Genomic DNA, 25398 nt, shown 5'->3' with positions numbered 1-25398 from the left:
GTAGATGCCTCATTAGTGAAAGTATTAAATGTTCTCATTGAATTGTTAAAGAGCTTTCGATTTGACGACAACATTAAATGCCTAAAGAATTTAGTCATGAATGAGAAACAAATATTAGGAGTTGCTGGTAGCAGTAATGATGTACACCTTATGACATTAGAATATTATAACGAACATAAAGATGAACTGAAAGGAGAGAAGGGTGACACCGGACCACAAGGAATACAAGGACCTCAAGGAATACAAGGACCTCAAGGCGAAAACGGTTTGGATGGAAAGGATGGAAAGGATGGAAAAACTGCTAAATCATGGATATGGGACCTTATAAATACTGGTTTAACAGCTGCTTCATATGGAGTTCTTCAATACCAAATCGGAAAGATATGGGCAGTACTTGGTGAAGAAGCTTTAGATGATGTTAAAAATGCTTTGAACTTCATTTCAAATGGTTCGGATACTATTAAAACTTTATCTGGTTGGATGCAAGAAACAAGGAGTCAAATAGATACTGTAAGACGTATAGCAAACAATGCACGTACGGGATTGGATACTTTACGAAAAGCACAAAATACACTAAAGGAAGCAAATGATATTCTTGGCTCAGTATCAGACATGCATGAAGATTGGCTTAAAGGTATTGACAAATCTTTAAAAAATCACAGTCAGTCTATTGCTGACTACAAGAAAAGTATAGATTTTTTACATAGTGCTATGGACGTACATGATGGAAGCATAAGGAACTTACTTAATGCTAACAATAACTTACCAGGAACTATTAAAGCATTTATAAAGTCCTTTGTAAAACCCGGTGCTCTAACATTTAGGTCTTTGAGAGCAAGAGCATTGAAGTCAAGAGATGCAGAAACTCCAACAGAAACTCCAGAAGGAACTGAAACAACAGAAACTCCAGAAGAACCACCAAAACCAACAGCTAATGAAATATTGTTCGAATATTTTCCAAGGTACTCTGTTCTCATTGCATACATTCAAGAAATACTTAAGAAAGCAGACTTGACTTTAGGAGATGATGAAAGTTCTGTATATCTTTCGTTCCAATTCCAAATAGCAGAACTTTTGAGACAGATATGCTTAATGTATGACAACATCTCTGATTTCACAAGATATGACGACGACCATGACCCCGAACACGGTGAAGAAGAAGTTTTACAAACATCCATTAAGACAGGAAAGGTTTTAACTCAAAGTCTCATTATTGACACCAAAGATGGCGAAGTGGACGTTCTTCAAGAGCTGAAGAAAAATACTTCTTCGGGAGGTGGTGGTAGGCATGAACTTGAAATAAATGAGATAGAAGAGAAATTAGCCGAAAAAGCAGATAAAGAACATAAACACAATATCTCCGATATAAATGAACTTCAAGCTACATTAAATAGTAAAGCGGACAAGAACCATGTTCATTATATAACTTCAGACGAACAGATTATAACGGACTACCATGGATATTTAACACGAAGTGATGAAGCGAAGACAAAAAATGTTAATGAAAGAAGATATAAATACATTCGTGCTAAAGGTTATGACATAAGCTGTACTGTACAGTATGATGTAGCTAAAGCACCAGAAGCATTTGGTTATACCGGTGAAATTTATGCCTCTACTTTCAATGTTAACGGTGTATTAGTTGAACCAAGATTTACTTTGAGAGTTAAGTCAAAAATAACGTTTGAAGATGCTATTAAAAGTAAAGCTGACAAAGTTGAACTCGAAGCAATGAACAAAGTTTTGAAATCTCATAAACACAATATCTCCGATATAAATGAACTTCAAGCTACATTAGACAGTAAAGCTGACAAAAATCATACACATAACTCCTTCTCAACTGTTAGAGCAGACGACATAATATTGAACTATACCCTTGGTTCAAGTGCACCTTTAGAGAATCCAAGTACAAGCGTAAAAGATACACTAAACTCCTTAAATAACAAATGTATGAATATCGAAGGTCATGTCAGAAACTTTGAAACACATGAACTACCAGCAATGTTAGATAAAAAAGCAAATAAGACTCATACACATACAAGTTTTACAACTGTTGCTATAGAAAGTATTGAAGGAACGGTTGAAGAAACTGGTGGGGATGTATTATATTGTAAACCTCCTAACTTTCCACAAGGTTTAACATCGGATGACGACATAACGACGATGTTAAACATTAGATGTAAAGATGTTTATGTCATGAAGGATGAACATAATATTAAATTCACTGCTCAAGATTTATATGACAAGAAAGCAGACAAAAAAGAGCTTCAAACATTAAAGACAGAAATACTTCAAACATTATATCCTATAGGCTCTATTTATACGTCAATGAACTCAACAAATCCAGCAACAGTTTTAGGTTTTGGTACATGGCAGCAGATTGTAGACAAATTCTTATACTGTGCTAACTCTTCAAAGCAAACAGGAGGTTCGAAGAAAATTACTGAAGCAAACCTTCCACCGCACACTCATACAGGAACTACAAACACAACAGGTAGTCATTCACATTCAATAACAAAAAGAGGTTATACAAATCTTGCAGCAGGTTCGGATAGACAGGGAATGCATAGATATGATATTTCAAGTGACCCAGTAGATTCAAGCGCAGGTATTTTCTGTGGAACCGCAGGAAATCATGCCCATACTTTCACAACAAATCCAACAGGCTCGGGTGCAGATTACATGCCACCATTTGTGACTGTATTTGCATGGTACCGCGTTCAATGAACGCACTTGAGCCTAGAATAAAATCTTTATTTTTACATAAATGAGCTTGAAAGAAGTATTCGAACAACATCCATGGAGGTCATTTAAGAAGTTCAATGAAGCTGCAAAGAGTTCGGGATTTACTAACAGAGCTGAAGTGAAAAGGTTCTTTGACAAAAATGTTGTACATCAAACAAAAATAAATCCTTACGACTACTTTTTACCAATTTACTCCAACACTCCTGACGCATACCAATTTGACACTCTCATTCAAAGCAGAAAAGGAGGACATAAACCATTCCTCATCTTCATTAATGTTAACACTCGCAAAGCTTTTGCGTATATAATGAGAAATAAAGGAACTCATGAAGTGTTAAGAGTTTTACAAAAGTTTGTAGCAGAACATAGCCCAAGTATTTTAACATCAGACCAAGACGGTGCATACCTCAGCAACGAAATCACAGAATTTCTCATTAAGCATAACATAACTCACTACACTACTGAAGACCATAACCATAACATACTCGGTATCATTAACCGCTTCATAAGGACTCTCAGAGATTTAAATCAAGAGCGAGACTTTACCGAAGAAACAATGAAACATTTCATCGAAGTTTACAATTCCTCAACACATTCTACAACAGGACATACACCAAATTCAATGACACAACAACAAGAAGAAAAGTATATACAAAAGAAACGAAGTCAAACACAAAATATCAGAAATTCAACACAATTTACTCTCATTCCTGGAACAAAAGTTCGTGTAGTTTGACGACAAACCGTTGACAAAGAAACGTTTAAGGTTAAGTCGAAATTATTATATCGTAGACTCTACGCAAGGTAATGGATATCTTATAAAAGCTGCTGACGACTCCATAGCATTTTACCCTCGTCATAAATTAGTCGAAAGTAGTAATGGCAAACTTGCTGAAACCATTGACGAAGCAAAGCGAGGAGTGGTTATTGAAATACTTGACTACAACATAAACGATGACACTTATAAAGTAAGATATGAAGGAGGCGTTGAAGATGTTATACCATCTAAGAACTTGAGAGAATCTAAACCAACTCATCTGGGACCATTAGAGCGGGAGTACTGGAAAGATAAAAACATGCCAGAAAGAATAAGAAAATTCTTCTAAACTTTTTCGTTGGATGTAAATCAGACAAAAATATATTATAGGTGAAGAGGTGAGATTTCACCTGTTTTCTCACCTGTTTTTTCACCTCTTGAATTTTCGTGAATTTCCTTAAGATAGAAAAAATAAAGTTAGTTTTATTTTTATTTATTTTTTATTTTGTATAAAAGATATGATTTCAACAATCGGCACAACAACAATTCAAGCCGCGAACGGCGGGACTCTGTCCACAACAACTTCACCAAACTCGTTAGTCATGAATCCAACATCTATGTTAGTAGAGATGGAAAGCTTCATTCCTTCTTCATTTACTTTCGAAACAAAAATCCAGAAGATAAAGCAGGAACTTTTAACAAGTAATTTAGACTGTAGTGCGAAAGATGAAACAAATGAACAGTATCTTTATGAAATGGAGGACCTCATCGACCATTTACCTAAACTACCTGAAATTCAGCATCAAAAACTAACTATTCCTGAATTCGACGAAATTGAAGTCAAAGCAACTGACTCAGTAGAAATAAAGAAGTTCATACGTAAAGTAAATTATGAATTCCTTGGTTTTCATTGCAACCATAAAGTTATGGACAAAGATTGCGATATGGTATATAAGAATGTTTCTGACATATATAAATCTGAAGAATTTAAGACCTACGACAACTTTGTTTCGTTAGTTGCTGAATGTGTTTGGGAAATAAGAGATAAAGATAGAAGAGGCAAAGTATGGAACGAACAACTAAGACCCGCTATGTTTGAGATGAAGAGAGCAATTGACGCTTTAGTTGTTCTAGCAGGTCAAATTTCAATGTATAATGCAAAAATGAACCCACAATGTTCAAAATGTAAAGCAGCAATAAGGAAATATAACTACTCCGTCAAAGAGATAGAAAGAATGCGAAACGACTATGCTGACTTAAAGAAAGAAGTAGAGAAACCAGCAGAAGATAAAATGGACATGTTAGCATTTCTGAACAAAAACTATCCAACAGTAGAAGATTTCCTTCTATCTGACGTCAAGAAGAAATATAAAGAGACTTTCGGCATTGTTAAAACTTTTGATATCCTCAGCGAAGAAATAGAAGCTACAAAACTGTTTAGGATTTCAAATATACATCGTACAATTCATGTAAAACGCTTGTGAAAAAAAGAGGTGAAAAATTAGGTGAAAAAAGAGGTGAAATCTCACCTCTTCACCTAAATTATATTTTTGGTCATTTACACTCATTTACGAAGAAGTCATGACAAAGCATTTACGATGAAATCTTGACAAGGCATTTACGAAGAAGTTATGACAAAGCATTTACGAAGAAGTTATGACAAAGCATTTACGAAGAAGTTATGACAAAGCATTTACGAAGAAGTTATGACAAAGTCAAGACCCTTTGGGTCTCGCCGCTTAGCGGCTGAGGGTGAAAAATTAGGTGAAAAAAGAGGTGAAATCTCACCTCTTCACCTAAATTATATTTTTGTTCAAAGCTTCCACGAGAGAAAAGATTCCTCATTCGCTAAGGATTCCAAAAATGAAAAAATCATTGATTTCGGCTGAGAAAAAACAGCAAAACCCTTCTTCCACGGGAACAAAGAAATAAAGAAGAAATAAAGTAAATTTTTTATTTATTCCCGTGGAAGATAGAGCACTTTTATGACACTTTTTATTCACGACAAACAAGACAAACAAAGAAAATAAGAAAATACGGCGCTGTCGCGGTTCGAACCACAGACTCTGACCCCTCCATAACACCACCTTAGACCACTGTGCTACGTAGCCTGTCGACATAAGATTTTATAAATTGCATATTTGACGTAAATTTATTTCCATCTAGCTTCCCACCGCATAAGATATTCATACGTGTTTGTAAGACATTCATTAAACTTCTTTTCTATTGCATCTAATCTTGCGTTATTTTTTTCAATAGCTTGTCTGTATTCTTCATCATCTCCAGCAGTGTTTGGGTCTTCACGTTTAAAATATTCATTGTTAACCAATTTTTTATCTACAAATTTTATTAGTGTTTGATTCACTTCGTTATGATAACGGTCATATTCTTTCAATACGTAAGTGAAGACAAAATGCGTCGTACCTTCAATCTTAAAGCTTAAAGAACTTTCAACACAGTTTTGAGGGTCTGTCAGTGCGTCAATGAGATAGTATTCGAAGTCAGTCAATAATCTTTTTAAAGTCATTTCATACAAGATAAAATTTAATGTTGTGAAGAAATAGTGTTTATCTCAGAAAAAATAACGCTAATTTTATTTTTATTTATTTTTTTATTTTGTATGTAAAGACAGTAATGTCAACATTAGAGAACACAACAACTGCTATCGTTCATGAAGCCATAAATGAAGAATACGAGTACATACAATATAACAAACAGTTACGTCTCATTCGTTCAGTCAAAGATGACATGTACCAAATGCAAAGTATTTTGACGGCTTGTTTTGCTCCAGATACTAAGCTTCCTAAAGACTGGTTTAGGAACCAAAGCACCATAGAACTATTAAGTGAAGCACAGCGAGACGTACTTTTTTCTGAAAACAGTGAAGAACAGCGAGTAGGTAAAAAATCCCAGTCGCCAAAACTCTATGAAAACCGTGAAAAATTGCCAAACGGTTTGAGAGGATATTATGTTCATAGACTTTTAGTAAATGCAGTTGCAATGTGGGCTTCACCACGTTATGCTTGGAATATTTACAAACTTCTTGACGAACTTCACAGACAAGAACGTGGAGAGCTGGAAAAGAAACTTCAAGCAAAAGATGAAGTCATTGAATCCAAAGACAAAAGCATACAGAAAAGAATACCGCGTTCAGTACCAAAAGGAAAGGAAAAGAGTTATAAGTATATGATATATACTGAAGAGTTGGAGAAAGAAGAAGACAGAGATATGGTTATGTTGCATTTAGTCAGAAGAAACAACAAAAGCTTTTACGACCTTGCTAAAATATATAAATCTGACAGAAACTGGTTCTATCGTGAAAACTTACCGATTTCAATGACACCGAATGAGCAAATAAAGGAAATTGTCAAAAGTACTCTTCCTCAAACACACTATGACATCAAAGGTTGCACAATACTTACATTCAAAGAAGACTTACCATTACTGAAGGAAAAAATAACAGAATATTTCGATAACTTCAAAGAGGAAGAATGAAGTCACGACAACATTAACGAAGAAGTCACGACAACATTAACGAAGAGAGAATGAGGTGAAAAAACAGGTGAAATCTCACCTCTTCACCAAAAATATATTTTTGGTTAAATAGCTTCAGGGTCAATTTCTTCAACCATTTCACTTCCTTCGTCAATGTCAATAGAAGCTTCTTCAACCTTTGGTAAGAACTTTTGTATAACATCTTTGTTCGTTATTGTCTTCAGAGATGAAGGATAATATTTCACATTTGTTTCACCCTTCTTATATTCTTTCTGTTCGGAAAGATTCATAGCAATACTGAAGAAGTCAATGTTAGAGTTCTTTATAACAGTATAATGAGTATCTTTGACATTCACGAAGATACTCTTTTGTTTCAAAACTACTGCTAACTCTTGTGAAGTATAACGTTTGCGGTCAATGACAATAGCTAATGGTCTGACATACTGACCAAACTTAGATTCTTTCACAAACTTCTTGTTAAAGATAACATTAACGTTTGAAGCACCATTGAACTCATTCTTGATGGCAGTAGCGAGAGCATTGTATGAAAAGAACTTGCAATCTTGCATGTGTTTCATTAAAATAAAAATATTAAATTATTTTGAAAAATAACTTAAAAATGTAATCTAATTTTTTCAAAAAAATATTTTTTTATTTCCTACTAAAGATGTATCGGAAGTTGTCTAAGTTAGAACACTCGGAAATAAAACAACTTCTTACAGAAGCTAATATAGAAGTAGCAAAGCATTACGCAACAAACAAAAAAGCACTCGCTGACTTCATTAAAGACTATAATGGTGCAATAAGTTATGATAGAATTCATGAGTTCATAAAGCCGCAACGCGGCGAGGACGAAGTCCATGCAATAGCATTTCCTTTAAATGACGTTGCTATTGACTTATATCATAGACGTTCAATACCTCATGAAGTAAGGCGTGAGATGTTTGACATAACAAATGCGAACGTTGGTGAAACAAGAAGAAGAGACGACACACTGAAACAACAGAGAAGAGAGATGTTTAAAAGTGCTATAGAACAAGTTCGCAAAGCTAACGATGTCATTCGTTCCATTGACGACAAACCAAAAGAAGGTGAGAGATGGTTAAAGAAAGATGAAGAGAATAGGAAGAGAAATGTGAAGTCAGGCAATAGACTCATTGACTTTAACATCGAAGCTTTAGATGAACCAAACAGAGACTACTTACACAAACATTTCGGTAAGGTTTTCATGAGACTCTTAGAGAAAATTAAAATAAACTCACAACAAAGATGGATGGTATGTTATAAACTTGGTGGAAAGTATGAATGTTCTACGTTAAACCTCAATAATATTGGAACATTACTACATCAGCTCTTGAAGGAGAACTTTATATCAGAGATAGAAGCAAATGCTGCAGGTATTGTTGAAATGCACTATGACTTCTTCTTGACAAACATAAAGAATCTTACTGAAATAAAGATGTATGATTTAACAGAATATGAAGGCTTAACGATGTCAGATGTAAAGAAAGGCAAACCAAAAAAGAGACCATATAGAGATGAAAGCACACTGACAAATGACCAGAAAGCCATTTTGGAAGCTCTTAAGCAAACAGGAAACCCAGCACTTATAGAAAGCTTTTGGAAAGATAATGGTGAAAAGAAGTTTTATAAGAAGAGAAGCGGTCAGTTCTGGAAGTATCTTTGCACATTACCTATAAATCTTGAACGCTACCAAATCTTCAATGAACTGAACAAAAGAACTGCAACACTTATGACAGAAGACAATTGTTTCGTTTATGCTTGCATTCAGGCTGGAGTAAATGAAGAAACTATTGACCACATGAGAGAAGTCATTCGTGTTAGAGACTTTCCTCAAAGTAAAGTACAAGAAATTTCTGACGCAACAGGTATAGCATTTAATGTTACCATTGGTTATTTCAATGACTCAAGACATAATGAAATAAAGAGATACATACCAAAAGAATGTGAAACTGTTAGAACTATTGACTTACTTCTTGTTGAAGACCACTACATGCTAAACGAAAGATTACCAATGACAACATATTTCATTCACAACTATATAGAAATTCTCAAAGCTTGTGGTGGAATGAACATTGAGAAACAATGAAGATTTATACAAAGAGAGAAGATAAATATGTAGTTCGTTATGATAGAACAACACCGTTATGGGATGTTATGAAAACATTGTGGGAGTGCAAATATTTTGAACCTATTTCTTATGGAGAACTTTTCACATATACTACTGACTTATATAAACAGAACCTTGCACCATTTAAAGATTTGACATATGCTCCAAAGTATTGTGTACAACTGAAGAAGAAAGCAGAGTCAAAAGAAGTAAATAAAGCTAAATGTAAGTTCATTCCTGAGCACGTTTTCTTTGCTGACTTTGAGTGCAGTACTGATGGCTTTCATAAAGCTTTTAACATATGTTACGACAGTGAAGATGGTTCAGTGAGTGAAAGCATATGGGGTCCAGAACTGTGCAACAGAATTTTTGGAACGACTCCCTGACAAGAGTTTAATATATTTTCACAACCTCAGTTATGACATAAACTTCATCTTAAGACACATGACAGAAGTGAAAGGAACTCCCATCATTAAAGGTTCACGAACAATGCAAATAACTGGTTTATATAAAGGACGGGCAATTATTATAAAAGACTCTTACAGTGTTATAAATAAGAAGCTTAAACTATTTCCTGCTATGTTTAACTTACAAACAGGACCGAAAGAAGTATTTCCATATAACTACTACAGCAGTGTTTTGTTAGCAAATGACAACAGAACTGGTGTCATTTCTGAAGCATGTAAGTTTATCCATGATGCAGATACATTTATGAAAAACATAGATTCCATCAAAGGTTGCAGAATAGATGAGAACCACTTCGACTTAGAAAAATATAGCACGTTTTACTGCAAACAAGATGTAAGAATTTTAAGAGAAGGTTTTGTAAAGTTCCGCAATGACTTATTGAAAGAGTTTGATTTAAACGTTTATGACTACGTTAGTATTTGTTCAATTGCTAACAAAATTGTTTGAGAACAGAGTATACTTCCCGAATGGAAATCTTTATGACCTCTCAAATAAACCAAGAGAATTTATTTCGAGATGCATTCAAGGTGGAAGATGTATGTTGTCAGATAACATGAAACAAAAGAGCAAAAAGAAACTCATTGCTGACTTCGACACTGTTTCATTATATCCTTCAGCTATAGCAAGACTTTATACTTTAGAAGGTATTCCAAAAGTATTGAAGGAAGAAATGTTAAACACAGAGTATCTCATGAGACATTTATTCGATGATGACCAAAAGGAACCCATTGGTGAAAAGTTTATGTCTGGCTTCTTTGTTCTCATTAAGATAACAGAGATTGGTATACCCAGACACTTTCATTTAATAGTTTGCGACCCTGAACTAAATCCAGAACTTAACGTTCCAAGAAGTTCAAACACTTGCTGTCTCATGTATGTTGACCATATAACATTACAAGACCTCATAAAATATCAAGGTGTCAAATGTGAAGTGTTGCAAGGATACTATTACGATGGAAACAGAGATATGAATAAGAGATATAAGAATTGTTTTAGTTAAAGTATAAGAAAAAGAAGAAAACCCCTTACAAGAAATTATAAAACTCATTCTGAACAGCATTTATGGCAAACTATTCTATCTCCTATTGAGTCAAAAATAACCATAGTAGATGACAAAGATGCTATAAGATATGCTATAAGAAATTACAACCATATAGTGAAGTTCGAAGGTTTGGATGGTTCAGATAAAACTATTTTCAAGCTAACGAAAAGCATTTGCAGACACTTTAACTTCTGTCCACTTGGTGTTAATATTCTGTCTATGTCAAAACGTATTATGAATGAAGTATTCTGTACTGCAGAGGACATGGGTCTTCAAATATTTTACCAGGATACCGACAGTATGCACTTATATAATGAAGACATCCCAAAGCTTGCAGCAGAGTTTAAGAAGAGATACGGTAGAGAACTTATAGGAAAGAACCTTGGTCAATTTCATAGCGACTTTGCAGAAATAACACCTGGAAAACAAAGTTTAGCTTATAAAAGTATTTTCTGTGGAAAGAAGACCTACATAGACTTACTCACGAATGATTTAAATGAAGTTGCATTTCACTGCAGAATGAAAGGCGTGAAGCAAGATGTTATTGCTTTAACCGCTAATGAAATGTTTCCTGAAGCTATACAATGCTATTACAATGAAGATAAGAACATTCACATACCTGTTGGAACATATGACAAAGACTCTGAGTTCAGTTTAATGAAACTTTACAAAGCACTTTATGATGGTCAAGAGATTGCATTCGACTTATGTAAGTCATGTCAACCTTGCTTTGCTGAAAAGTTCAACTTTTCAATAACGACTAAAACAAGCTTTATTCGTAAGTTGAAGTTCTGAGGTCATTTATTTTTGTCAGCAATGAGGTCATTTGTGATAAAAATAAGCCGCTAGCGGCATGGGCGAAGCCTATGTGGTCATTTACAATACAGCTATTGTAGAGTTTAAGAGTTGTGCTTCAATGTAGAGACAGTCCTTCCCATCTGGAGGCAAGAACACTGGACATTTATGGTCATGAGTGGAGTACATGTCTATCCAAAACTCACGATTGAAGCCAGTTAATTTATAGTATTTAGGGTTAGGAAGTGGTGAAGTTCTTGTATGACCAATGAACTCATTTTCAACGCCTTTACTTAGGTTTGAATATAATATAGCTTGCTTTCTATCCCAAATGCCAGGTGTTACAATCTTTGAAAATTCATTTTTCCTCGGAAGTATTGCATCATAATTGAAAACATTCTTGAAGTCTTCATTGGGTTCAGAGATTTGAAACCTTATACGTAATGGATTTTCTTTCTTTTTAGCGACTTCATTGAATGGTGAGAATACAATGAATTGACAGTCATGAGTTCCATCTTCATTTTCATTAAATTCATAATGAAAGTCTATAAGTTGTGGCTGACTACCTTCTTCTTTCAGTTGTGCAAGAAACTCACGTAAAGGCTGTAAAGTTTGTACTTCAATATTGAACTTTTTCTCGAACATCTCATTAAATGAAATCATACATTGCAACAATGTTGTATCGTCTTTAAAGTATTTGTATATGTGAATGTTTTGGGCGCTTAAAGACTGTTCGTCATTTTCTATCTCGACTTGAAGTATAAAGTCAACCTTTCTGAAAGCACGTGTTATATACATAGATGTTATGCCAATGTACTTCTCTTCATTTATGTTCACAATCCAGTCTGTTGGAAACTTAAACGTTACTCTGTTCCCCTTTATTTTGACGTCAGGGTTTTCACTACTGAACGCAACAGATAAAGGTATTTGTCTATACATATAGTTTGGATAAAAATAAACCATTTACTCTTTCTTTGCTTCAGCTTCCTTTGCTTTTTGTTCTTCCTTTGCTTTTGCTTCTTCTCTAGCTTTTTTCGCCAGCAAACGTGGGTTCTTCTGTCTTCCAGCAGCTAATGCAGCTAGTTGTTTTTCACTAAGTTTTCTCTTTGGTCTCTCTGGCTTTTGTTCTTGTTTTTGTTCCTTCAGTTCGGATAAAATTTGCTCACGAATTTCTTTCTTCAATGCTTCAACATCTATGACCCCTTGGGTCTTGTCCGTAGGGCTTGTCTGAGTCATTTGACTGCAGATAAAAAACAAAATTAAAACTTTAACCGATGTAAAATGAGCTTGTCAAAATCAGAGCGAGAGTCTATTATATTAAATGACGCAAGAGGAATACAACATCCTTTCTATTATGTAAGTCAGAGTAAAGATGGTAAAATATACGTAAGAAAAAGAAAGGTTCCATTAGCGAATACAGAGAGCGACAACATTAAGGTGCATGGCAAGGGTGAAGTCCACGAAGCCCATATAAAACCTTCTGTTCAAACTGAAAAGTCAATAGAACCAGAAGAAAAGAAGCCAGATGTACTTTCAATAACGAACCAAGAGCTTATTGCAAAGTTCGTGAATTTCATTGAAAACAAACCGAGTCAAAGAATCCTGACCCGCCAGTGAAAGAAGTTGAGACAAAAGAGAATGTACAGTTCATTGAAAATGTCAAGAAACAACTTCCACCACGAATGCCAAGAAGAAGAGTGAGAATAATGAAGTAAATAGATATTTTTATCCGAAGTAAATACATGCAGAACGAACAGTTAAACGAATTTACTCCAGCAGAGCATATTCATCAGATTCGCTCATATTTCGATATCATAGACAATGCAGTTCAAATTGGTGACACTAATAGAAAATATTCTGACGCAAAGATTCCATCACAACCTGGAACTGCTAAAGATAACACATGGGTAACATTCAATCTCTCACCTCCTGGTGAAAATATGTTGGACCTTTACAATACATTCATTACGTATAAAATGGAAGGTCAATTTATTGTAGATAAAGAAATTGGTTCAGGTTCCAAAAAACAAACCCACCAGGATTTTGGATTGGTTTCGATGACGCTTTCTATGCAGTTGCTGGATATCAAATCCTTGCAAATGGTCGTATCGTATATTCTCAAGACAACGCAAGAGAAGAAGCATATATAACTTCAAACTCACAAACTACCGAACAAATAAAGAAAGTAGATGTTTTCTCAAAGACTCGACATGAAGATGTATGGAGTCATTCGGGAACATGCAGAACAGGACAAATTGTTAGTGGTCCAATTACAGCAGGAAAATCATTTGATTTTAAGCTTCGTTTAAGAATTCCTGTTAGAAGATTCCTTCCATTAGAAGCTATTCGATTTATTCCAGCTTTTGCAGGAAACATTCAGCTTAAAGTAAAGTTCAGTAGCGACGCCTTACAATGCACATCTATATCTGTAAATGATATCATTGCTTTCAATCCAACTCTTAAAGTTGCATTTGCTTCAGATTCAAATCCACCGACAAATAAATTTGTTCCATGGAATGAACCATTCACTATGATAACGAAGGCAGTAGAAGCTAGTGGAACAGTTACTATTACAACTGTAACCCAGCAACTATTTCGAACAAAGATGGATTTTAATGAATGTTTCATTCATCCAAAGTCATTCTCTTTAGACCCTAACATTTATACAGAACTTGTAGAACATTATACAAACGAGGCTTTATGTTTTCCTGTTAAAGTTATGGATTGGATTCCTATGGACGGTTCATTCTCAAAGAATACAGATAGTTCAAGTGCAACATTTACAGCAGCTTATACGCCTATTAATGTTAAAAGTATTTGGGCACTATTTAGAAAGAAAGACAACTATTATGTTAATTTTGAGAACCCTAAGTTTAAATATCTTCAGCTTTCCATGGGAGCTTATGGAAATATGCCTGCAGAACCTGAAAAATCATATGGACCTGTATTTTATGAAATGGTTGCGAACGCCTGCAATACAAACAATGATATGATAGGATTTAATGAAGATGTTATGAGGTCATTGGTGGATGATGGTAGTGTGGAACATAAATGGGATAGCTATGACAACACACATTTCTTATGTGGTTTTCCAACAGAAGTGGACTTTTGCTTCCAGCAAGGTCAAACATCTACTGCTCCAATAACATACAAATTGTCTGTTAAAGGACCTATTGAACTAGCAACTGAAAATGTACCAAAGCCACTTATTGGATTTATGAGGGATTGTTGCTTTGCCATTCAGGTGCGTGCTAATGGAATCCCCATAATAAGATTAGATGACTATAACTTAGCTACGGACGACAGTGAGGAATAAAGGATGAACGTTTATTTTTAAAGCTTATAAATGAGTTCTTCATCAAGCTCTCGTGAACCTTCACCATCTGTGAAACAAACTTTACCAAACGATTATGGAGCACCTATTGAATATTTCTTACGAGCTGCACAATGGCAAAGAGCAGTCTCACCAAGGTTAGGTGTTCCACCAGCTCCTGTCAAAAATAGCATTTGGTCAAGTCCTTATATAAGATATGGTCTCCCACTAGGTTTGCTAGCTACAGCAGGAGCAGTAATGATGTTGAAAAGAAACAAAGCAAATGTTATAAATAATACTGAAGTAGCTGAATTTGAACAAACTCCGACACCATCGCCAAAACCAACGTCAAAACCAACGCCTTCACAAACAACACCTTCAATGACTCCTGAACCTATGAAAGTACAAACTCCTGTTCAAAAGTCAACTCCAAAACCGACTCCAACATTTAAACCAGAACCTACTCCTCAAATAAATCGTAAAACTCCTGCGTTTCCTTACTGAAAAAATAATGTTAGTTTTATTTTATTTGAACATTTTATTTAGAGTAAAATGACGACTAAAGTCACTGAAGCAATGAAACAAAAGTTTTTGGTAGAATACATTAAATCAGGAGCGGTTCCAGAAGGTTTTTACGTTCATACTATGAAGGATGTAGAGTTCAGTTTAGAAAGATAAAGCAACCATTAGATAAAGAAGGAATTTTGAGAAAGATTAAACTTCATGAGGACAACATTGCTGAACTTAAGAAGAAGTTAGAAGAGTTGGAGAAAGGAAGAGAGTTATAAAGTAATGAATTCAAGTGGGTGAAAAAAGAGGTGAAAAAAGAGGTGAGATTTCACCACTTCACCTAAATTTATTTTTGCGCTATGTTTTCATACGTGTGAGGGTGGTGATATCATTAATTTTTAAGTTTATTTTTATATAAATGACAGAACAAAAATAAAGCATATCTACTCAACAGGAATGAGACCCTTACTGACTATGTATTCGTTTAATGCTTGATGAAAACAATGGTACATATTATCGTATGGGTATACACAACGTCTGTTTCCATCGTCGTCGTATATGTAGAGCTCAAATCCAGTCCAACCTTCTTTTGTACAATATGTAGCTTTATTTAAGTATGCATTTATGTAGATAAGGCAATTTTCTTCATCGCTCCAGAAATAATTTTTCGTCATTGTTGAAATAGTTTTCGTTCCTCTACGTCCATAAGGAATGTATGCAATGAACTTTGCGTCATAAGGGATTGTAATATATTCAGGGTTTCTTTCATCGTCAATGGGTCTGTCTTTGTTAAAATGCATGTTTCTCAGTTTTACTTGAGTTTTGAATAGTTCACGGAAACGTTCTGGGAAAGAGTCATAGTAAATGTAGTCGGACATGTCTTTGTAATGAAATAAAAAATTTAAAAAAATAAAAATAAGGTTATTTTTTATTTAGTGAGGACGGTAGTGAAGTCGTTAGTGAAGTCGTTAGTGAAGTCGTTAGTGAAGTCGTTAGTGAAGTCGTTAGTGAAGTCGTTAGTGAAGTCGTTTATGTGTCAGATGGTTTTGTAAATATTTAAGGTTAAGTTGGTGTTATGGTTGTGTTGTAAAATATACATTAACGGTTTCGTAAAGTGTCAAAACCGCTAAATTGTGTACGGAGGCGCGCAGTGCCACAGTACACGACTTAGGGATACTAACTGATATTGACTATCAATATTATTCAAAAGATAGAAAAATCCTTTCAAAAGTTAAGGAAACATCACCCAACCTCAGAATATCATCTTCATGCGAGATTATCCAAGATTACTGCTTTAGCAATCTTAAAACGTTATTTTCCTTTACTTTTCAAGAAAAACCTAACTTAACAACTATTGGAAGCGAAAGCTTTAGTGGCTGCACAAATCTCACTATTATAAATCTATTATCCTGCAGTAAACTTAAACAAATATCTAATTATGCATTTGCTGAAACCTTTAATGTCAAACAGATACTTTTACCAGAAGGACTCCTTGAAATTGGGAGAGGTGCATTTCAATTAAATTATCATGTGACTAGTATTATTATACCAGCATCTATTAAAATACTAGGTGAAAATGCATTTCTTGATCTCTATCATCTAAGAAATGTTATTTTTGAAGAAGGATCAAATTTAACTTCATTAGAACATGAATTATTTACTGGTACTAATATTTATTCGTTTCAGATTCCAGAAAAAGTTTCTAGGGTCAATGGATTTTCATTTTCAAATCAAAGATCAATAAATCTTACAATTCATCCTAATAATAACTACTTAACAACAGATGGAAAGGCCATTTATTCAAAAAATGGAAGTATTTTATTTTTTATTTATAACAAAACAGGTTATGAAATTCCAAATTCAGTCATAACTATTGGAAATTCGTGCTTTTATCAATCATTAATCAAAACAATTACAATTCCAACAGATGTGAAAAGGATTGAAGATAAAGTCTTTTACAATTGTAGATATTTGAAAAATGTTACTTTTTTAGGCCGAATAGATTTCATTGGTTATTCGGTATTTTGTAATGCATGAAAATTCGGTTCACTTCATTTTTGACACTTTACATATCGGATGTATTATCTAAGAATTATATTATAAAATAATAATTTTGTGTTTTATAAGTTTATTTGTATAAATTGATTCAAAAAAAATGGAAAGACAAGAAGTGGATCTGCCAAATGAAAATCAGATTTATAGTTTTAGAGAGTTACATACATGAAATATGAAAATTGAACTTTGTATAAGGAATTGTTGGCTATGATGTACTGATCATGAATCAGTACATCATAGCCAACAATTCCTTCGCAAACAGCGGGAAACTTTGTCTGAATAGTTTAACATTCAGACAAAGTTTCCCGCTGTCAGAGAGGGAATGGAAGGGTAAGAGGTATATATTCATAATGTATACCTCTTACCCTTTCATTCCCTCGAGAAAGTTCAAAAACTTGGGTGCAATCAGTTCTGATTGCACCCAAGTTTTTGAACTTTGTATAAGGAATTGTTGGCTATGATGTACTGATCATGAATCAGTACATCATAGCCAACAATTCCTTCCCAAACAACCCGAAATTTGTCTGATTCCACACTAATTTTATTAATTTATCTAAACTTTTATCCTCGTCTACAATTTAATCATCAATAATTATCTCTTGTTCTATTTCACTATTATATATATATATATTTATATGATTTGATTTAAAAAAAATAAATAAATAAATTAATAAATCATTTACTCAAATATATCAAAAGTTTTATTTTTATATATAAAGATAACTACTTTTAAAAAAAATACCCTATATATTTTTGCCATGTAAACTTGTCACTTTTGTCAGAAGTGAAGTGAACCGAATTTTCATGCACAACAGGTTATTCGGTATTTTATTCTTGTAAAAATCTTGAACTAATTGTATTTCCTAATTCACCAATGAATGTTGATAGATCTTATTTTGTTACAACAGATACGCCAAATGTCAGTTTGTCATTCACTTACAAAACTATATTTTCATATAATTCAATTTCAAGAAATACAAATGTTTCAATTTCATATAGGAATAAACCAAATCTTATTATTACACCAAAAAACTTTATTATGGATTCTGATCAAACCATAATTTATGAATATTGGGGATACAACTATGATAATATTACAATTCCCAAATCTGTTACAAAAATCGAAGAAAAAGTATTTGAAAATTCAACAATTGAGAAGTTTTATTTCACAGAAGATTCTCAAATCATTGAAATACAAAATGATGCATTTAAAAATTGTTCAAAAATGAGATCATTTAATTATTCATTTCCTAATTTACAAACATTAGGAATATCATCATTTAAAGATTGTATTAATTTGGAAAATTTTACATTTTCATCTCCAAATTTGATTGTTATGAAAAACGCATTTGAGAATTGCATTACATTAAAGAATGTTATCAATGTTTCAAGTATTCCTTATCAATGCTTTTGTGGATGTACTAATTTACAAGAAGTTACAATTCAAGAAGGATTAGAGAAGATCTGATATAAAGCATTTGAGAATTGTTCTTCATTAGAAGGTATTAAAATTCCACAATCTATTCAAACTATTTCAGAATATTCATTTCTTTTTTGTTACAAACTAAAATCAATTATATTCTGTGAAACAAACTTACTTGAGAAATTTTCAATTAATTCTATTTCAGAATGCAAATCTCTTACAAATATCAGTAATTTTTTATCGAACAAATACAAATGTATTGATAATACTATTTACCAAATAAACAATTCTAAATGGGAACTTATTTTTCATTTAAGTAATTCTAAAGACAAAGAACTCAACATTAATTGCAGTGTTATATGTAGTTATTCATTCAATTGCAGCCACAACATTGATAATATCAAAATTATATCAGATACAGTTTCCATTATTGAAAAATATTCATTCTACAACTGTTTCAATCTCAAATACATCAATTTCCCACGTTCAGTTTCAGATGTTGAGATTGATGCATTCTATGACTGCAATTCTATTCGATGCCCTGTTATTATTGAGAATATCTCCTGATTATATTCAAATGATTGCGTCTTCTGGTATTCCTCGAAGACTTATGATTTTATGTCATATTGTTCATGTTTCCAAGAATCGATTAAGTATCAAATCTTCACGTTATCCTTCTTCACATATTTTCTGGAAACATCTTACTAAATAAATAAATAAAAAAATATTATTATATCATACTGAGCAATATTTCGTTTCAATGTACATTCATCTGGATATTCAATTTTTGACATTTTGTCTTTCATCAAATTATTTAAAAAGTTTGAAACATGAATCGGATAAGAAGGAACTTGCATAGCATAAGGAAGAATACATATGGGATTGGATTTTATTATCATAATAAGTATTGTGCAAATTAATTCAAACATCCAAATTTACACTCACCATTATTCGTTAAGAGCCAGAGAATGTGAAGTGGAAGAAAAAAAATCCTATATAGATAGCTATCTATCTCATTTGAAGTAATTCATATTTGCTATGCATTCGATAAATGTGGAAATTATGAATTCGATAAGGATGAGAATCATTATTTTTCTAATAGTTTGAGCTTTAAATTCAAAATCTACTCAAGAGAAAGTATATATATAATATACATTGAAATATGTAAGTAATTCAATTAGAATAAGAATGAAATCGTAAAAATAAGCTATCATTTATTGACTTCTATTAAAATAATTTTGAAAGTTTTTATAAATCACTAAGAATCTTAAGGAGTGCATCAGCAGCGGTACATTCCATTGTATACTTCTCTTCGTTGGACAAAAATGCACCAGAAGTACGTTGTGCGAGAGTGATGCAAACAGCGCCAACTCTGAGCTGTGCCTGTGGGAACATATGTCCAAGGAAGGCAAGGATGTAAGTTTCCATCTCAAAGTTCAATGATTCTGGCTCAATTTCGAGAATCTTTGAAATAACATTCTCATTATGAGAGATAAAGTTGGAATCCTGGCGTCCCTGAGATCCGTAGAATGTATCAGCTGACCAGACTGGTCCGATGACGCTTCTGTATTGAGGCATTGACTCTGTGAATTCCTTGTAAATGCGGTTCATGAGATCTTCGTCCATAATGAATGGTTTTGTGGACAATTCATATGGGAACTCTTCGTTTTCGTATGATTGGCGGATACCGTAAGCTTTGTTCGAGATTGCGAAGCAGCCAACTGGAACATCAGCGTGTAAGGATCCACAAGTACCGAATCTGATGAGATAGATTGGTCCTTCAAGGATTGCACGTGCTTGTGTAACTAAGAGGTCGACCATTGTGAATCCCATTCCTGTTCCAACAACAGAAATAAGAACGCCGTTCTTCTTGCCGGTGTACGTTGTAAGCTGCATGTTTGACTTGCGAACAATGACCGGGAAGTCCTTATCGAATGATTGTGAAATCTTTAAAGCTCTGTTCGGATCTCCAACGGTGATGATCCTGTTTGATAACTCACCCTTCTTGCAGTTAAGTGGTTGAATGCGACCATCAGCATCGAAGCATGATTGGGATGGGTTATCCCAGCGGAAGAGAGTATTCTCCATAAATATGATTTTTTTGTCATCGTTTTTATCGTTGATCTTCTGAATTATTGTTTGATTGCAAGAATGATACGGGTACACTGATATATGCTGAGGCTTCCAGCACTCATTTCGGATTTGCAATTCCAAATTCTTAAAATGTTAATCGATCACCATTTTTTGATAATTTGAATAAAAAATGATCGTATTACGTAGAATGAAATACATTATTTGCTTTTTTCACTAAAAAGAAATAGCATCATGACATGATTGTCATAAAACTCTATCCAAACTATACATAGATGAATATTTTGATCAAGTTTTAATTACAATACGACAATAAAGATGCACAGCTCATGCCAGGATTACATGTTTAATACATATATCTTATATCTTATCAGATACATCTCTTTCACATTGTTCGAAGATTTGTATAGAATGTTACTAACTGATATAGAAGTATTAAAGATAAAAAGGACTTTATACAGTGAATATTAACAGTATTCTCACTGAGAAAATTAACTTAAGGGCGCACAAATCTGCAATGTTATCTCATTTATGTTTTATAGATTTAGAGGTTAAGTAAATTGATATAATGCATAAGCATGTAATAACTATTCGATTTTAATATATTAATTGTGAATTCAGCATCGGCGCTACGTACATTTTAGCATTCTTGGCATTTACGCGCCAAGAATGCAAGCTTGAGAAATTTGAAACTTTGTTCCAAATTTCTGCCTTCCAGTAAAAGTTTTTTTGAGTGGAATTTGAGATATGGATATTCATTAATTTTTGTTTAGGCCAGTGTAATAATTATTGTATCATACGAGGGTGCTGTTTATTATTTTCTGTTGATTATATATTAGAAGAGCTACGGAAATACAACGAATCTGGCAAAATTAAATTTACGTATCAACTCTTCAAATCAGATGCTTATCATTATCAAGCAGTAGGATTAAACGGTATTAGACAATATATCAAAACAATTCTCGTCAAATTCGACTTTAATTCCGATAAATCAAAAACATTATACTTTTCTGCTCATATTGATGGCCACGCTGTTGGTCCAACATATTATGATGATATTATTAGTATTTCTGTTATGCTACAACTCGTTCAACAAATCTCAAAAAGTGACAAATCATTTGATTTCAACATCCAATTTCTATTCATTGGTGGCGAAGAATACGGATTAGAAGGTTCCACAGCTTATGTAGCAAACTTTACTATGCAAGGCCATATACTAAACATGGAAGTCATTGCTACAGGAAGACCTTTAGTCATGACGACAAAAGCATTTAATTCTAAATCAGTTGTAAGAGCATGGTCTAAAGTAAAAGGCGCAATCGGTTTTACTTATTTCAATGATTTGGCGAAAACTAATTTAATTAAGTCAACTTCTGATCTCAGGACATACGAGAAATTAGGTGTAACAGGTGCCGAATTAGTATACACAGGAAATCCATCGCATTATCATACCCATCTTGATTTATTGGAAAATAGAGATGACATTAAATATCATGGAAATTTGTTGACGAATTTTTTGAATGAATTCAAAGTTTATGAAAAAGAAGACAACAAAATATTAGTTGGAGTTTCTCCTTTTGTTGCTGTTATTAGCTTGAAATGGGCTCAAGCTTTGCTCATTATCATGATGATATTAACAATTGTTGCAATGATTCCCCATTTTAGTTTAAGGGATTTGCTAATTGGCTTATTTATTATTTGTTCTTTAATTATATCGATTATTATTTATTATATTTATATGTTCATTTGTTGGAAAGCTAACCCAGTAAGTTATGGAAGTATGCCGACAGCAGCAGCAATTTTGCTGCCATTGATTTTTTATTTAACTAATTCTTTTGTTGTAAGTTTCTTTAATATATCTGAAAACTCTATTTTAATGACGAGATGCTTATTGGATGTAATTTTTGGATTTATTGTTATCAAGCTCGACCTTTGCACATTGGTTATATTCTGGATTGGTTCAACATTAGCTATTTCTTTTGTTTCAAATGATTTTTGCCATAGAGGTATCAAATTCTTCTTGGAATTGATGTTCTTGATTCCATCAATATTTGTTTATACATTATTGTTTAGAGCTGTATGCGGATACACAGTTCATATGAGAAATTTGATGGGAGAAATTGCTCCTTTTTCAGTTTCATTTTTGTTTGCTGTCAAATTCTTTTACAGTTACTTGAGTTTTACTATTGTTCCAAAAGGATCAAATGAGGAAGATTTAGAAGCCGAATTAGATAACATCGCAAAAGATCATGACAAAGATGTAGAAAATCCAGAAAAAGAAAATGATAATGAAAATCAAGAAAATGATAATGAAAATCTAGATGAAAAAAGTGATAAAAATGAAGAGAAATCTAACAAATCTAATCATGATGAACCAAAAGAACCCATTTGTAATTGTGGTTTGAATAAGGATATGATCTTATACAGATTGTTTTTCTTGATAATTCCGATTTGTATTGTTATTTATTTCTGTGTTACTGATCCTCCTTACAACACAACATACAAGGTTAAAGGATGGTTCGGACAGTATATCTATGAAAATCTTACAAGCGAGGTATATTTCATGCCTGAAAATGGAAAGAATCCAATTAAAACTTTACAGAAAAATGTCCAAATAAATGGCTTACAATTTGATGAGAAGTTTTCTGTTGGTTTGTTTGATAAAGAAGCTCTTTATGTTAAGCATGATAATGTTAGTTTGCCAAACTTCATTGCTAAATGGCCGGATTACAATTTAACTCAGAACTCTGATGGTTTTGATTTAAGTATTCCAAACAATGATCAAAAAGCAGATATTCTTTACATTTTTGGAAAATGCGAAGAATCTCACTGCATTAAGAGTATCAGCGGGTTTGATAACGTTTCATATTTCACAGATTATTCTGTATTATTCAAATATTCTCCGTTTAGTGCTCCTTTCAACATTTCAGTCAAATCAACAGGAAAAGTAAGATTTGAAATCGATTTCATGTGGTTTGAAAAGTCAGACTTGCTGAAAGAGTTTGAATCAAAGTTCCCATTATATGTTATTGACTTCGATAAGTCATATCGCGTTGGAGGAACTATTCTATCGAAGAAATTAAACTTTTAATTCCATATGATTGTATTTGTGATTCATTGATATGAAATAAACAAATTTTTATATTGTATTCAGTGATTTATATTAATATTAATACATTGATACGAATAAAAAAATCAACTAATTACAAATTCAATGTTTTCTAGGTGTATAATGAACGCAAACAAAATCAAAAGTTAATTTTGATAAATAAAACTATATTTTAGTGAGTATTCATATGGATTGAAGGCATTTATGATGAGGTGATATTATTGTATATAACATTATACATAGAACCGCTACGGGAAACTATAGAGCCTTTCGATGATGCATTGGCTGTGCTCTTGATACAGTAATGATAGATTACTGCTGAGTTTGAATATACAAGAGTTTGAGTTGCAGCAATACTATTAAACGTTGAACATCTGACTGTTAATAATGCATTGTTTCCAATGCGGATCTTGTGTTCGGCTGAACCTTGGAAAATGCATCACACAGATCTTTGTTCCATAAATTTTTAACAGATATATTCAAAGAGATGAAAATTTTCGATAAAATTGTCAATTTTTTTTTTCAAATTTAATTAATTTTCCAACACTTTACTTTTTTGATGTCTAGTTCAGATTCTAATCCAGTGCCAAGTACAGATTCTCAAACAGGCATTGAATCAATCAAAATGGAACAATTAGTTTCTGAAGCAGTTAAAATAGGAGAGCTGACCAAAGATTTTAACAAATGGAATGTCGAAAAATGCAAATCATTAGGTTTTGTTGAAGACAAACCAACAAAAACATCAGGTAAAAAATTACTAACACAAATGTTGCATAACAAACCAAACGAAAATCAAAATCCTACAGAAATTCCAAGTCATAAAGAAATTATAGAACACTTAGATGAAAGCAAATTTAAGGAACTACTATCAAATTATAAAAAGAAAACCATTCAAAAAGATAATGAAGCATTTAGAGATTCTCTCGAAGCAGCAATCAAATCAAATAATTCGAATATCGAAAAAACAATGGGTGATAAAAATAACTATAAAAGTCAAGAAAACTTTGATCCACAAATCCAAGTTCTTAGGAAACCAGATATTTCAGAACCCATTTCCGTCATTAAGGACTTGGTAGCTTAATACAAAGTTAAATACTGAATTCATCCAATATTTTTTCCCATTTTTTTTAATTTACAAAAAATGGCTTTAGAACATAAAACACTCTGATTTAAGTCATTACTCCAGCCAAATATAAACTATCTTTTTGTTGTTAAATAAAATCTTTTCAAAAATGAAGAAATTCAAACTCTGTATTACTCTTTTCTTCAAAAATGAAGAAATTCAAACTCTGTATTACTCTATTCTTCAAAAATGAAGAAATTCAAACTCTGTATTACTCTATTCTTCAAAAATGAAGAAATTCAAACTCTGTATTACTCTTTTCTTCAAAAATGAAGAAATTCAAACTCTGTATTACTCTATTCTTCAAAAATGAAGAAATTCAAACTCTGTATTACTCTATT

General features: G+C 33.0%; 18 protein-coding genes and 2 pseudogenes across 20 annotated transcripts, besides 3 other annotated features; 14 read left to right on the top strand and 6 right to left on the bottom strand.

Moving 5' to 3' along the window:
- Positions 1-16438: part of a mobile genetic element that runs on past the window's edge.
- On the top strand, positions 97-808 carry TVAGG3_0338760 (organellar and viral DNA polymerase type B; the record flags this gene model as incomplete). The annotated part of the gene is made up of 1 exon (XM_051230677.1): positions 97-808. A coding segment is annotated over one exon (712 nt), but the record flags the coding sequence as incomplete, so codon positions are not given.
- On the top strand, positions 1732-2727 carry TVAGG3_0338750 (phage tail repeat-like family; the record flags this gene model as incomplete). The annotated part of the gene is made up of 1 exon (XM_051230676.1): positions 1732-2727. One exon carries the CDS (start codon positions 1732-1734, stop codon positions 2725-2727), a length of 996 nt encoding a protein of 331 aa, XP_051100406.1.
- On the top strand, positions 2768-3851 carry TVAGG3_0338740 (annotated as a pseudogene). The gene has a single exon. A coding segment is annotated over exon 1 (1084 nt).
- TVAGG3_0338730 (organellar and viral DNA polymerase type B) lies at positions 4021-4543 on the top strand (the record flags this gene model as incomplete). Its single annotated transcript, XM_051230675.1, has 1 exon — positions 4021-4543. A coding segment is annotated over one exon (523 nt), but the record flags the coding sequence as incomplete, so codon positions are not given.
- TVAGG3_0338720 (organellar and viral DNA polymerase type B) lies at positions 4738-4986 on the top strand (the record flags this gene model as incomplete). Its single annotated transcript, XM_051230674.1, has 1 exon — positions 4738-4986. One exon carries the CDS (start codon positions 4738-4740, stop codon positions 4984-4986), a length of 249 nt encoding a protein of 82 aa, XP_051100404.1.
- TVAGG3_0338710 (uncharacterized protein) lies at positions 5655-6029 on the bottom strand (the record flags this gene model as incomplete). Its single annotated transcript, XM_051230673.1, has 1 exon — positions 5655-6029. The coding sequence occupies one exon, from the start codon at positions 6027-6029 to the stop codon at positions 5655-5657; it is 375 nt and encodes a 124-aa protein (XP_051100403.1).
- TVAGG3_0338700 (KilA, N-terminal/APSES-type HTH, DNA-binding family) lies at positions 6137-6997 on the top strand (the record flags this gene model as incomplete). The annotated part of the gene is made up of 1 exon (XM_051230672.1): positions 6137-6997. The coding sequence occupies one exon, from the start codon at positions 6137-6139 to the stop codon at positions 6995-6997; it is 861 nt and encodes a 286-aa protein (XP_051100402.1).
- Positions 7102-7287, bottom strand: TVAGG3_0338690 (uncharacterized protein; the record flags this gene model as incomplete). The annotated part of the gene is made up of 1 exon (XM_051230671.1): positions 7102-7287. One exon carries the CDS (start codon positions 7285-7287, stop codon positions 7102-7104), a length of 186 nt encoding a protein of 61 aa, XP_051100401.1.
- TVAGG3_0338680 (organellar and viral DNA polymerase type B) lies at positions 7938-8894 on the top strand (the record flags this gene model as incomplete). The annotated part of the gene is made up of 1 exon (XM_051230670.1): positions 7938-8894. A coding segment is annotated over one exon (957 nt), but the record flags the coding sequence as incomplete, so codon positions are not given.
- TVAGG3_0338670 lies at positions 9104-9843 on the top strand (annotated as a pseudogene). The gene has a single exon. A coding segment is annotated over exon 1 (740 nt).
- Positions 11515-12372, bottom strand: TVAGG3_0338660 (uncharacterized protein; the record flags this gene model as incomplete). Its single annotated transcript, XM_051230669.1, has 1 exon — positions 11515-12372. The coding sequence occupies one exon, from the start codon at positions 12370-12372 to the stop codon at positions 11515-11517; it is 858 nt and encodes a 285-aa protein (XP_051100399.1).
- On the bottom strand, positions 12397-12669 carry TVAGG3_0338650 (uncharacterized protein; the record flags this gene model as incomplete). Its single annotated transcript, XM_051230668.1, has 1 exon — positions 12397-12669. The coding sequence occupies one exon, from the start codon at positions 12667-12669 to the stop codon at positions 12397-12399; it is 273 nt and encodes a 90-aa protein (XP_051100398.1).
- On the top strand, positions 12715-13050 carry TVAGG3_0338640 (uncharacterized protein; the record flags this gene model as incomplete). Its single annotated transcript, XM_051230667.1, has 1 exon — positions 12715-13050. One exon carries the CDS (start codon positions 12715-12717, stop codon positions 13048-13050), a length of 336 nt encoding a protein of 111 aa, XP_051100397.1.
- On the top strand, positions 13964-14749 carry TVAGG3_0338630 (uncharacterized protein; the record flags this gene model as incomplete). The annotated part of the gene is made up of 1 exon (XM_051230666.1): positions 13964-14749. One exon carries the CDS (start codon positions 13964-13966, stop codon positions 14747-14749), a length of 786 nt encoding a protein of 261 aa, XP_051100396.1.
- TVAGG3_0338620 (uncharacterized protein) lies at positions 15005-15250 on the top strand (the record flags this gene model as incomplete). Its single annotated transcript, XM_001317459.1, has 1 exon — positions 15005-15250. The coding sequence occupies one exon, from the start codon at positions 15005-15007 to the stop codon at positions 15248-15250; it is 246 nt and encodes an 81-aa protein (XP_001317494.1).
- Positions 15700-16134, bottom strand: TVAGG3_0338610 (uncharacterized protein; the record flags this gene model as incomplete). Its single annotated transcript, XM_001317457.1, has 1 exon — positions 15700-16134. One exon carries the CDS (start codon positions 16132-16134, stop codon positions 15700-15702), a length of 435 nt encoding a protein of 144 aa, XP_001317492.1.
- Positions 16135-16438: a terminal%2Cinverted (terminal inverted repeat of Maverick-2 transposon ID:TVAGG3_0338600).
- Positions 16439-17490: 1052 nt separating this feature from the next.
- Positions 17491-17839: a mobile genetic element.
- Positions 17840-18185: 346 nt separating this feature from the next.
- On the top strand, positions 18186-18779 carry TVAGG3_0338580 (ribonuclease inhibitor domain-containing protein; the record flags this gene model as incomplete). The annotated part of the gene is made up of 1 exon (XM_001317456.1): positions 18186-18779. One exon carries the CDS (start codon positions 18186-18188, stop codon positions 18777-18779), a length of 594 nt encoding a protein of 197 aa, XP_001317491.1.
- Positions 18780-19928: 1149 nt separating this feature from the next.
- On the bottom strand, positions 19929-20836 carry TVAGG3_0338570 (phosphorylase superfamily; the record flags this gene model as incomplete). The annotated part of the gene is made up of 1 exon (XM_001317455.1): positions 19983-20822. One exon carries the CDS (start codon positions 20820-20822, stop codon positions 19983-19985), a length of 840 nt encoding a protein of 279 aa, XP_001317490.1.
- A 616-nt stretch (positions 20837-21452) lies between these two features.
- TVAGG3_0338560 (metallopeptidase protein) lies at positions 21453-24388 on the top strand (the record flags this gene model as incomplete). The annotated part of the gene is made up of 1 exon (XM_001317454.1): positions 21901-23916. The coding sequence occupies one exon, from the start codon at positions 21901-21903 to the stop codon at positions 23914-23916; it is 2016 nt and encodes a 671-aa protein (XP_001317489.1).
- An 84-nt stretch (positions 24389-24472) lies between these two features.
- Positions 24473-25154, top strand: TVAGG3_0338550 (uncharacterized protein; the record flags this gene model as incomplete). Its single annotated transcript, XM_001317453.2, has 1 exon — positions 24494-25015. The coding sequence occupies one exon, from the start codon at positions 24494-24496 to the stop codon at positions 25013-25015; it is 522 nt and encodes a 173-aa protein (XP_001317488.1).
- Between the last annotated feature and the right edge of the window lie 244 nt (positions 25155-25398).

The sequence above is a fragment of the Trichomonas vaginalis genome, chromosome V (genome assembly GCF_026262505.1).
Source record: "Trichomonas vaginalis G3 chromosome V, whole genome shotgun sequence".
In the NCBI taxonomy this organism is placed as follows: Eukaryota; Parabasalia; order Trichomonadida; family Trichomonadidae; genus Trichomonas; species Trichomonas vaginalis.
The sequence above is the reverse complement of the archived record's forward strand: the minus strand, read 5'-3'. Positions and strand labels throughout refer to the sequence as shown.